We start from the raw sequence: 14,115 nt of genomic DNA, 5'->3' as shown, positions 1-14,115 counted from the left end.
TCACCATCAACAACAAAACATGTTGAATTGGAACTCTCGACATATGACATTAAAATTTCAACACCGACGTGTAATTCAGAAGATACAATCTAAAAACTCGACACACCATTGATTAAATTGTGATTAGCCTCTTTGGAGAAAAAAATTGTGTAAAATGTTTTTAAATGAAAAGATTATGTTTTTATTAGATCAAGTCTGTTGAATGATTCTTGAGCAGACATGTTTACAAGATATGACAACCATATCCGAAGGATGATCACCCTTAGCAAAGAAATACATTTAAAGGCCTTTGATATTTAATACTCCCTGTAAAGGCTGGTTGAATTCTATTCAACTGTTTATAAAAAATTCTTGGCACCATTTTGTACAAAGGCGAGAAGAATGGATGATATGACACTTTGTTGCATTTTGTCAATACTGTCCAAAAGTTTCAATAAAAAAATGTTTAATGATTATGCCACATTTAATGGTGGTGTTATATCATTTATTTATACAAACTCGAAAGACCTTGCTATGATAGTGACCTTCGACAAATCTGATTATAAATTTATAACATGGTTTTTAAACAGTCAAAATTAGCCATTTTTTACAAACTTAAATACGAGCTTAATCTGTCTGTTTGGTATTATACAAACGTTAACTAAAAATACAAACTGACAAAAATTAAATCAATAATTTTATTTCATCTTTTGTATTGTCTGTTTATGTACATGACCTAGATGGTCAACTTTACATGTTGGCCAATCATATCACCTGAAACAGAATACAACATGATGGTGCATGAATAAAATGTTTTAATAATGAATATAATGAGCGAATACAAGTTTTAACATTGCTATAAATATTTTGTAGTGAAGAAAGGAATTGCATTCTTTTACATACTGAATCACAAACTCTTAGTCTTTCTCAAAAAACAATGCAATAAAATCATCACTAAACTTGAAAATTTAAGAGGTTTTACCAAGTGAATATGCTATAAATCAATATCGTGGTCATCTGTTACAGGTGAAATTGAGGTAAAATAACACTCAGTCCTCCAGTTTTCAACTAACCAGCGCTGTTCTGGTCTTAAAAAGTGTTTATCAAAACAAGCTTTTTTTCTCGTCTAAATTTACAAAGAAATTGTATTAATAGAAAAGTTAGTGTTTCAACTTTCTTCAAACAATGAATAAAAAAGCAAAATAAAATGATGTACAGGGACAGTATGATTTTATTAATTTGGGGTACATGTAACTTGAAAGTGTAAAAGCAATAGAAAATGAAAGTACAAATAATAACAACTTTCAAGTGGATATGTCCATAAGCAACAATTCAGCAATGAGGAAACCACCCCCAAAAAAATGCCTTCATAACATTACAATAAGTAGAAGATAAATACAGCTGTAATATATAACATCCCTGACTAACTTCACTCCCTAAATAAGCTGCATGTCTCAATGACATGCATGGCAATCAAAATATGTCTAATATATCTTTTACAAAAAAAACTTTTTATTGAAAAGTCTTAAATACTAGAACCTAAAATAACAAGGCATATCTCTACCTTCTTTGAAAAGCTCAACAAATATACACTGTATATACAAAGAGATACCACACTGTATATGCAGAGATACAATACTGTACATGATCCCCCCCTCCATCCCCCGTTTATTTAAACAAAGATGAAAAGCCCTGTAACAACTGGATCAGAATCTAAATTTCATTAAGAAAAGTATCAGAATACAAAAATAGATCATTTGGTATGAAACATTTGTATGCAAAGCTGGACTGGACGGATATTCTATAAATGAAGTGGACCATTAAGGATTATGAATGTGTCTATAAACTTAATTTTATATTTGTTCTTCATGCTCAGAGACCATTTCATAATTGGGAATACCAGAGTTTTTACTTTGCACTCAAGGAAACCTTGTGAAAATCGCTGTTCAACAGAAAGTTGTTATTTTGGACAAAATCTCCAGAAATAATCTGCATCATACATATCAGTGATTATACATGGAACATTTACATTTGAAATGCATTTCATTTTGATGAATGAAATTATATTTTGTAAACTGTGGCAATTTGCTTTTCTTGATAATGACCAATAATGATGTCAGTTATACAATTTACATCTGTAAACCTAACCTGTTCAACAGGCAGGAATACAGAAAAAGTATGTGGAGAGTTCACTTACAATTCGTGTATACTTTCGGAAATTACAAAAGACTATTACCTAGCTATATTTTGGGGGAATATTGTGTTTTAGATGTAAACAAAACTGACGAATTTCTGAAACAGAAATACCTACAGCTTTAAAAACTGATGATGTTGAAAATGCCATGTATGGTTCGTACTCCACGTTTATTCATGAACTTACCAGTAAAGAATATCCAAACTGCAGGAGAAAAAACAGAATCGAGACAATATATTAACAATAAAAACTGAGTTAATTTGATAGAGGATCTCTGGCTATTAGAGCTGGCCCCTTTTATATTAAGAACTATAAGTACACTATGTACAACATTATAACTGATAAACAGTCTTCCTTCCATCAACAATAAGAAGGTACCCGATACTTTGAACTAAATGCTTACTTTAGAAATTGCACCATACAAATGTTCATATACATGGCACATATGTAAAGTATATAAAAAAAATCACAAAATCCAAGGCACATGTAGTAAGAATAAAACTGTCCATACTTCTCACAAAATCCAAGGCACATGTAGTAAGAATAAAACTGTCCATATCTCTCACAAAATCTAAGGCAAGTGACTTTTTCAAGATTCAATGTATACAATGATTTAGACTGCCTTTAAGTGGGCATTATGGGTAAATTTTATTACTGACACAAACATATGACCCATGTAACAAGCATAAAATTGTCTATATATCTCACAAAATCCAAGGAACAACTTATTCAAGTAATAGTTTCATGTTTATATGATGATTTGGATAAATTTTTGGTGGGCATTATGGGTAAATCTGTATTACTGACACAAACTTATATAGCTGATGTAACCAGAATAAAATTGTCTGGATCTCTATGGCATAAACAGGAAATATTCCTTAGAAAATTCCATATGTTCTTGTCTAAGAATAAATTTTTACTTAGTTGTCTTGTTAAAAATTTGAACTCAATATGCATTTACTGGTATTAATGACCTCCAGATGACCTCATAATGAAGGCCTGACTGTTACAATTCCACTGTTAATCAGAAAAAAAGTATTCTTTTGTGCATTTCATCACTGTTCTCCATTTTGTTTTTAAAACAAAATGGATTTTCTAGATTTCATGTAAGTGCAGCATTAAAAATAACACAGGGATAGCAATGTTATTCAAAAAAACTATTTAATTACATAGAGAAAAAAAAAATACCGTTAGACGATTAAATAATTATTGGTCCAACCAAAAGATTCATTTAAAAGCACTGCTTTGAAGAAGAAAATCAGGGCTTAATTCACAAGAAACAACAAAGAAAAGTTCTGTACAATGGTTTGTACCGAGAAATAAGATCTACAAATTGTAATTTCACTTACTGCAAGGCATAAGTGACTATACTGTGATAAATTTACATCACTAACTCACTATAAAGCACTCCATTATAACACTGTTAATTTTATATGGTGATTATGATCATGGATATTGATTTATTATCTAGTGGTTACATTTTACCATATTTACTCCCTAATAAGCTGGGTCAAACTGCAAACAACAAAGATCCTGATCTGCCATAGCATAATACCAGGGTATATGATGTTTGCTCTACTGATTTCTCCTAAGAAAACTGACAGAATCGAATCTGCCAGTGCATTATGATGGTGATCTGAGTCTATGCAATTTGCATTTGGACTCGACTTATAAGTGAGTCTAAATGGTATGTATAATGTACTTAATTATTTGATGACCTCATTTATAAGGCAGTATATTTTACATTTCCCTGGAAAGCATTTTAATGGATGAGTGATGTACCTGTGAATATGTACACAAATTACTTTTTATATTTACATTTTGAATGAGCCGACAGCGTAAATATCAGTAATCAAAAAGTAAGTTAATTCATATACTGTAAACAATACAATGTCACAACCTTAGTCACTAACAAAATTATCACATTTAATTGGAATGGCAAAACATAATTTTGTTCCTAAATGGAAATTCATTCAAAAACATCTACAGGCACATGATTTGATTGTTTATCATAGACCTTAAAAACAGTCAGAAAAGTAAATATTTATAAAATAGCATACATGTAAGATTGAAAAGATTCAGGTTAATTAAATAATGAGGAAAAACTATTCCAACATTTATAGTGTTAGCAACATTATATGTAAATGCAAATAAAACTGAACCAAAATATAGAATCAATAACTACTCTTGTATGAAAATAATTGACTAAATACTGTACTATCCAAATAAATACCAAATCTTCCAGTTTTGTATGTCTATGCATGCTGCTTCTTATAATCCCAATAGATTACACAAGTCAATAAAAAACTTAAGCAATCTCAATTCTAAAACTTGAAATGGAAATTATCCTTGATGTAATACTTTTTGTAGTTCTGAATCATCCTCACTTTGTCCAGTTTCTTTAGTAGGATGGGGCAGGTGGGAAACATTGAAGAAACAAAAATCACAACATATCAAAATATAGATAATTAAAAATGATATTCATACCTGTAACTTATTTGCTACAAGACATACTATATGGTTATCTAGTGGGGACAGGAGGAAGATAGAAACTAGGCACAAGCACAGTACTCCCTCAATATAAGATCCTTCTTAATAACATAGTTCCTGTTTTAAGGCTGATATGATCATGGATCCCACTTCTCATTCATATATATATATATATATATATATATATATATATATATATATATATATATATATATATATATATAACACCTCAATATAAGGCAACCTCACGATAATCAGTATATCCTATAGCACCCACAGACTATTATAATGAGGGAATACTGATTATATAATATCAAGTTTAAAAGATTTTGCTAGAGAAAACTTCAAGCTAAATTGCTCCAATTTTTTTTGTCTTTCCTTGTAATTAAATATGTCAAAATGAAACTAAAGACAAGTTCCACTGAACCAGTCTCAAAATCATGTTTCATGTGCTGGTGTATCTGGTTTACCACCACCTCAAACTTTTAAAAACCTGAACACAAAACTATAATACTGTTGACCAGCAATGCTGCCAGAAACAAAACCTAAGTGTCTACATAATAATGCAGGCAAGACAAAAGAAAAAGCAAAAGAAAAATTGCATGCTCTCTGTAAGCAATCTTCTTGTGCAAAAGGCAAATGGCATTTTAAAAGCCCAGTTGTAGTATGTTATGTTCTATATGTAATATAAATGATTCAACGAGTTTTGAACAAATTCATGCACTGAAGCATTTTGACTTGCTTATGCTGTCTTACGCAAATGCCTGCAATGAACTTGTAGGCACAAGACCAGTTTATGTGACAAATGTTCCATGGGTGTTTAATCTGCATAGGTCTACTGAAGTATCCTATATATATATCTGACATGTGAAAACTTTAACACAAAATCTGAACACTGGTGACAACAATGATGATGTCAATACTAGACAAGTTACATCTGTGTTTAACCATGCTAACACAAGTGAGACAAAATAAAACAGAACAATCTGAATTGTTTTATTAGAAATTTGCGTACAGTAGTATATCATATCAAGTGAAGTATGAAAGCAAATAGTTACTGTTAGCATTACACAAGTTAGCAGACAAAAATTATATATACAGTGTTAAGCTGGCAATGTAAATAAAATACCATAATTAACAGCAAAGCACCATAGACTTAAGCTGGATAATGGTTGATGTCAGCATGCACACCAAAACTGATAAATAACATATTTAAATATATCCATGCCTAATTACTAATCTGTTCATGTCCAGTCTTGACAATTATTCTTATCAAGGCTTTGCCATCAAGGTTCTTGAATCCTAACCAAACCTGATGAACTCTGTCATGCTCAAGTTATTTGGTCCTTTCTTCACAAAAGACAGCTGAGGAAAATTGTCATTGTTATTTAAAGCTAGGAAGGACAGTAAACAAGGCTGTATTTAACAAGTATTTAATAATGTCAAAACCCAAAACGCCTAATTATGACAAGACTGGTTCAATCAAACCAATAAGGTCATTGACTTCAAAAGAATAAACCAGTCTAGAAAACTCTGCCTCTCTCTTCTAGCACATTTGAATGTGCTTAACATATTACTGTTGATGAAACTTTTCAAATTATAAACTGACAAAAGTCTCTAATAAATAAGTCACAAATCTTGTCTCTTGCTGTAACTTCATCCTGCTTCAAAAGTAAAGCTGCCCATATCTATATATCCAAAAATCAACACCACAGCTTCACCCATAGTTTCTGTAAAGGGAGATAACTATTATGATCCCATTCCCTCTGGAACATGCAATGGTTATAGATCACTCTTTCATTCACTATTCAGTTTGTCCTTTAGAGTCTGGTGGCCCTGCCAAAAAGAAAAACAATTTTCTAGAGTGAGATCTTGGTTGTGCCAAAAAGAAAATTATTTCTTAAGGTGAGGTCTACAATGCATTATTGAAACACCATATTAGCAAATGCTGTCCCTGGACCAATAAGTTTTTAAAAAACTACATCAGTGTAACATTAAATATGTGATTTTACCCCCACCCATTTTTATATTTTTCATATAGCATTACAAATGTCTTTGATTAAATTGTAAAATATGATTTAAAGTAAAATATATTTACAAAATCTTTGGGTTCTGATGGCCATGTAAAAGATATTTAGAAATATGTCTAATGCATTATATCTTGTGAGAAGAAGAAAAAAAACATGAAAATTTCTGTTAAAAATCCCCTAACATCCTGAATGCTTCAAGCCCTTAAAATTACATAAAAAATATCTACTGGAAAAATTCACTGGTTCACTTGCACTGAAAACCATCAGTTGCAAATGGGTGTCCTTTCATAAGGGAATTAAATGATAAAGAGGAGGTACTCTATTATCAGGAGAGCATCTTTTGCAGCACCTAACTGATGGGTTGGCACTGATTAGCAGAACAAGAAAAATACTGCAAACCAAAATTATTTTAATGAAACTTTGTTCAAACTTGAGTAACACTTATAAGACTGTGTAAGTTCAGGGAAAAATAAAATGCTCAGAACTAATGATCCTCTGGATCAGACACAAACTAGATTTTATAAAGCTACTTGATTGCTTGAAGATTTGCCTTTGACCATCAGATTCTGTGTACATACAAGGTCACAGTATACTTACAGTTTGGCATGATTGACAAGGTGGCATGAACATGGTAAAAATGCATTAAGTGCCGCTATGACACACACACGCATGCACAAATGTGATTCATAACAGTCCTAATGGAAAACTTTACTTGGTGGTTACTTGCTCACAATGGCCAAACCAATATTCCCTAGGCAAATTTCCTATATAAGTATCTTGTATTTAATGATCACCTGCCTTGCTGATGTCAGCAGTGAATGCTGTCTATTGCTTCATCAGAAAGACATTGTTTAGCTAAAGGAATTTCATATGAATTGATATGCAAACATTTTGTATCTTGCTTGTACTCACCATACTCCAGTGACATTGACGTGTGTAACTCAAGGGTGTCACTATATCAAATTTGAAAGCAAGGCAGTAAATTTTTTATCATTAGGGTATAGCAGGTGTCAGCAACCTATGACACAAATGCCAAAGTGGCAATCATGACTCTTTGGAAAGGCAGGCTGTACAAATTGTAGTTTTGTATTGTATGTGATAAAAATGATAATTTAATTAAAGGGATGAATATGACACAGCATTCTATGACAGAATGGATCTGGCACAGCAGTTCTAAAAGCTTGCTGATGCCTGGTGTAGAGGGTCGAAGTAATTTGTTTACAGGATGGTAAGAAAGCGGTTATTGCAGCAGAAATGGAATTCATCTTTGTGTCAGACATAGATATCTATTTTTGCCTGTGAATTAAAAGTATCTCTGAAGAAAAAAGTTTGTCTTTAAGGTAAGATATGAGTTATGTCCCATTCATTAGGGCCAGGGGTTATGGTTCATGGGTCACAATGACTAATCTTATCAGCTTCTTTAACCTGCTGTTCATCACAGGCTTCTCATAAAAGAGGTCTTTTGATCTTGGCAAGTTGAGCACCTGCCTAATCCAGATATTGTTTTTAAAGCATGAAGAAACAAAGATCGGTGTATATTTTAAGTCTGTGTTGATTTAATTTATAGGATCGAATAAAGTGAGTAGGATACAGTAATCTTGTGTTGAACATATATTTGGAAGAGAATAACATATATCTGTAATTATGGTTGTGCTGTATAGTGAAGATAAAACAATCTTAATAATAATAATAATAATAATAATATTTGGTGTATTGTATTTATTCAAAAACCAGTTTTAAAAGGTGAACCTACCTGTAGCAGTCACCTGAGTGTGATGGCTAGTTTAGCCTTTTTTCATGAGTGGTTGCTAGTGAAAGGTCTGATTCTACATATGTATATATAAATTACTGTACCAAAAACTGAATGGATACTGGGTACAATTTTGATTTTGCTTAAGCTCTCCTGGTCAAAAAGCAAAACTATAAAACCATTCAGATTTTAACCAAATCTGAAATCACAGGGTTGGATTATGTATGCCTGTTCTCCAAGCAGAAGGTGCACTTTTACTTGGAGATAAATTCCATATCTTCCATTTCTACTGAATAGATATACCAAGAGACACAAATGAAAGATAAGTACACTAACCAAATGCATCAAATATGAAATCAATATCTGCCAGAAAAAAAAACAAAGGTCAGCCATCACCGTCACAGTTTCATGCATTGTGCAATCAGTGGAAAGAAAATAACAATTATAATTTCCAACTTTGTTAAAAATGGGACATCAAAGTGAGTATTAGAACAAAACCGACATCAATTCTTTTCTTTCAAGTGATATTTAGTGTAAAGGTCCCCATCAATTCCTTTCTTTCACGTGATATTTAGTGTAAAGGTCCCCATCCATCAAACTGACTCAGCTCAATCAAAATGTGCCAACTGCAAAGAAAGGCCACACAATGCCAAAGAAACAAAAAAGGGAAAGGTGGAGGACTGTCAGATGAATTTGCTGAAACCTTTAGACTGTATACTTGTACATGTATAACGAAATGTATTTTACCTCACTTTTTACTGACTTTTTGGGTGACTTTTATCTTAACTGAATAAAACAACAATTGATCTGAAAATATATACTTGCAACTTCATTTTAGATGAAATCTTGGTAATTTCAATTTACTTTATGTTTACCTGATCATTTATCTATAAAAGGTAGGATAATTGGTCCAGTTTTTACAGGTAACTTGCAATGGCACATACAAATTTATACCAGAAACTTTGAAGTATAGATATTGATAGTTAAAACAAAAAAACTATAACAGTTTGATTAAAAAATGCAAAGATTCTCAAAAATAAAACAAATAAAACTTTTGCAAAATTTATAAACACTTTAAGTAGCATATAGTAGCATTTGGTTGATACTGCAAAGAAAAAGATTGTGTAGAAGAAAAATTATGACTGAAGGTCAACTCTACTGTGAATCAGAAGATAGAAGAAAGAAAATAAAACAAAAAGCAAACAAAAAAGAAGAACCAAAACAAAGACCCCATTTCTAAATGTGCATGATGTCAGTACCTGTTCATCCTGTGATGCTGTCAATTTTAAACCTCAATGCTAGGTGTGAAGACACTTTGAAATTAGAAATAAACACATGTCAATCATCAAGTTAGTTTGAAGTACATGCTGGCATGAAAAATAACAACTTTTATTGTACCCGTTTTAAGACAAAACTTCACTGGATCAAATATTCAAACAATTTTTAAAAGCCATTTTCAACCTTGTTTTGTTGTAACAACTTGGATGTGTTTTAGTGTATGTTCTAAAATGAACACACTTGTACAACCCTTCACAGCATAATCTCACTGGAATGGTTTAAAATATTTAGAAAAAGATGCCTTTGTCATCAGTTACAATTATGAAAACAATGGAATGGTTTACAATTAATGTTTACAAAAGGAAGCCTTTGTCATCAGTTACAATTATGAAAATATTGGAATGGTTTATAATTAATTTTTACAAAAAGATGCCTTCATCATCAACTAAAAATTTCAAATATGTAAACATTGCACAAGGTTATTAGCTGATGTTGTACATTTTATTGTTCTTGTTAGGGTGAGATGTGAAGATTTGTTCACCCAAGGCAAGTCATGATCCATGAGGGTGAATCCCAAGTGCAACAATGTGGGCAAACAAATCTTCGTATCTCTTGGAAACAAGGGCAAAAATATTGTTTATTATGCCAAAAAAGAAACAAAACAGGGAAGCAAGATCACATGAAGGAGACATGATCATGGAAGACACAAGTGCACAAGGGGGACACGATATTTTGTTCCCTGACATGTGATATCCCATGTGCCAATCACTGATACTGTTACTTTATGAGGTTTTAGCACATAACTACTGTTTTACCCATAATATTATTTTCAGATATTTACCATCTAATAACAGTTCATGATGTCATAAATAACATCATAACTTTATGAAAAGGAAGGGCATAATGATTGTGGCATCCAAATTTATTTCAAAGTCATTTTATCACTATTCTGCATTATGGTCAATTTAAATTGGCATTTTTCATCACACAACAATAGAATCTCACCACTGTCCTCATTTCAAATGAAATTTAAGAAACTAGCCTAATAATTTCAAATACTGGCATGCAAAATCTTGAATTATTAAATTCACTTAAAAGAAATCAATGCCAAACCGAAGTAAATGGCAATCAATACAAAACTATTAAAACTAAGTATAGTTAGTAACACTGTGAGATATTTGTAACTTCATTCACAAGAGAACCAGTTTGGTTTGTAGCTATTCCATGACATAAAGAGAGGCCTTATTCATAAAGATTTTTTAACTGGAATGATCTTGCACTGTTTTGAAGAATTTCTGACCACTATATACATTGTACATGTAAGTGTACCACAGTTTTGCGTTTTGTGTCCAGGAAACAAGGTTTGTCTTAACAGGGGTAGAATGGATTTATTTAAACTAGCAACAGTAGTTAAAATACATGCAGGCAACTAAATTCCCAGTATAATACTCCTTTTATTATAAAGCTCTCCATAGTATACCACTTTATAGTTTGTAAAAAATTTATAATGAGGTAAATACTGTACTTCCTCATTTTAATGCTGTCCATGGGATATAATGGGTATACCACCTTATAGCAGGAATACATTAAGAGATACATAATACATTACTCCCTCATGATAATGTCTGTGGAATCCATAGGGTAAACCACCTAAACAAGATTGCCTTATAAATGAGGTACATGATACAGTATTCCCTCATTATAATGATGTACATAGTAGCCATAAAGTATACCACCTTATACTAAGACTGCCTTATAATGCAGTACAGGATGCATGCAGTACTCCCTCATTATCATGATATCCATGGGGTCAAACAGTATGCCACCTTACAATATGACTGCCTTATAATGCAGTACAGGATGCATGCAGTACTCCCTCATTATCATGCTATCCATGGGGTCAAACAGTATAGATCTTACAATACGACTGCGTTATAATGAAGTACATGATACAGTACTCCCTCATTATCAATGCTATCCATGGGGTCAAACAGTATACCACCTTACAATATGACTGCCTTATAATGAAGTACATGATGCAGTACTCCCTCATTATTATCCATGGGGTCCAACAGTACAATATGACTGCCTTATAATGCAGTACATGATGCATACAGTACTCCCTCATTATCATGCTATCCATGGAGTCAAACAGTATACCACCTTACAATATGACTGACTTATAATGCAGCACATGATGCATACAGTACTCCCTCATTATCATGCTATCCATGGGGTCAAACAGTATACCACCTTACAATATGACTGCCTTATAATGCAGCACAGGATGCATGCAGTACTCCCTCATTAATATGCTATCCATGGGGTCAAACAGTATAGATCTTATAATACGACTGCCTTATAATGCCTTACATGCACCTATAATTGACCACAACTTTATGAAATTCCATCTGTGATCCTACTCACCTAATAACAGGAAGTTATGATATGCCTTTTAGTGAGAGGAGTAATGTATCAACCCACCCAATACATGAATATATGCTCAGCAATTATCAAATAGTTGTGCAAGTCAAAATTGGGTCTACTGTAATGCAGATTGCCTTGAGTGAAATTTATAAAGACAGTGTCATGCGTATATTACATAACATCAAAATAACATGAAAACCCTAACTTTGGTTCAAACATTTTAAAAGTCATTTCTTTAGTTCTTCAAATAACAGAATTTTTAAGACTATACACAAAGTAAGCATTGCATGAGACGGAAACGTATTGCAAAATAACAATTAAATCAACCAAACAATATTCATAACATTTCTACATCAGACATGTATATATATATATATATATATATATATATATATATATATATATATATATATATATATATACACACACACACACACACACACAAAATGTACTTGCTTACAAGTTGAACAAACAACAAAGATCCTGATCTGCTGTAGCATAATGCACCTGCAGATCAGTGTCTACATTGTTTGTTCTACTAATTACACCTAAAAAAACTGTGATGACCCATCACATGATGGCAGATCTGGGTCTGTGCAGTTTGCATTTGGACTTGTGTGTGTGTGTGTATATATATATATATATATATATAAGACTGCAACAATTAATGTTCAAATTTGATTCACTAATTGGGTACAGTGAACTAATGCATATACCCAAGAATCTCTTTGTCTCAACTTGTCTGAATAAATAGGAGGAACTTTAAAGACTGTAGTAATCATTAAAATCTGATAACATACTGAAACTAAACTTTGTGGGAAGAATAAATTAAACATGGGTATCTATTAAACATGAGATTGGACTATTCACCTAATGTTATTAATATGGTCATATTCAAAAAATGTCCATCTCTATAACGTTGCTCCTTACACAACACACAGATATAATTTTGAAATATTTTGTATCATTTGCAGAGTTTCCTGCCTTTGCTTGGTTATCTGGTTCTTCTGTTATTGCATACAGAATAAACACTCATATAACAAGATTCTGGCATCAAAAACATGATCAACCTGCATGAAAATGAAGACTCTTCACACATAAATTATTTGCATACTTATAAGACTTATGAACAATTTATGAACAATGCCAAAAATAATCCCATATTTCACCTTTCTTCCATCTAAACAGTATTTACTTGTAACGGTAACCAACTCTGAGCCTGATAATAATCTTGATTAAGGTCAATTCCATGATTAATTTACTTTGTGTAGTTAATCTGCCGTTTTTACCCATTATACACTTTGCAGTTGAATTCAGACTGCATACATTCAGATCTGTCACTGCATACTATGCCAGAATATCTGGGTCAACATTGTTTGCTTGTCATCAGAATTGTGTATACCCTGATCTGCTGATGCACTGTGGGACAGGAGATCTGGGTCTACACTGCTGGTAAATAAAACAAACAGTATATATGCTGATATGTGATGTGTGACATTATATCTGAATGTGTACTGTTTGTTGGTAAACAAGGACATGAAAACTGCATGATCTGCTGTGTTGTGAGACCGCATATTTAGGTCTACACTGCTGGCAAATAAAACAGCATATACCATAAAATACTGGTGCATTGAATGATACAGCAGATCTGGTTCTAAACCTTTTTGCTGGTAAACAGAATTAAGATCTGCATATGGACAGCATATCTGGGTCTACATTGTTTCCTGGTAAAGAAATCAAACAGCATGTATCCTGATCTGCTGGTGCATTGTGGGACAGCAGATCTGGTTGTATGCCATAGTTAGTCAGTTAAGTAAATATAGTATAATGTTCCTGAATAAGATCTGTCTGTGATACAAATGGAGATGCCAACATAAGAAACAATATTAATCATTTCCAAGAAAGATGTAAATGCCAAGTGGAGTAAACTTTTACAGTCAACTTAAAGATAAATATTGATTACAAAA

The 14,115-nt window shown here is 32.3% G+C and overlaps 1 protein-coding gene across 5 annotated transcripts in view; it reads right to left on the bottom strand.

Moving 5' to 3' along the window:
• Positions 1-663: 663 nt before the first annotated feature.
• The window catches only part of LOC149808247 (girdin-like), a 192,340-nt gene continuing 178,888 nt past the window's right edge, over positions 664-14,115 (bottom strand). For 4 of the 5 annotated variants that reach the window (XM_089975398.1, XM_089975410.1, XM_089975419.1 and 1 more), the window contains 2 exons: positions 9,703-9,756; positions 664-6,499 (listed from right to left, as the gene is read on the bottom strand). In XM_089975398.1, coding sequence (XP_089831524.1) covers positions 9,729-9,756 — 28 coding nt within the window. In that variant the 3' untranslated portion in view covers positions 664-6,499; positions 9,703-9,728. The remainder of the gene's footprint in view (positions 6,500-9,702; positions 9,757-14,115) is intronic. The other variant, XM_089975403.1, reaches the window with a different exon arrangement.

Source organism: Sinohyriopsis cumingii, chromosome 1 (genome assembly GCF_028554795.1).
Source record: "Sinohyriopsis cumingii isolate HCF-2022 chromosome 1, ASM2855479v2, whole genome shotgun sequence".
NCBI lineage: Eukaryota > Metazoa > Mollusca > Bivalvia > Unionida > Unionidae > Sinohyriopsis > Sinohyriopsis cumingii.
This window is presented reverse-complemented; position numbering and strand designations above follow the sequence as displayed.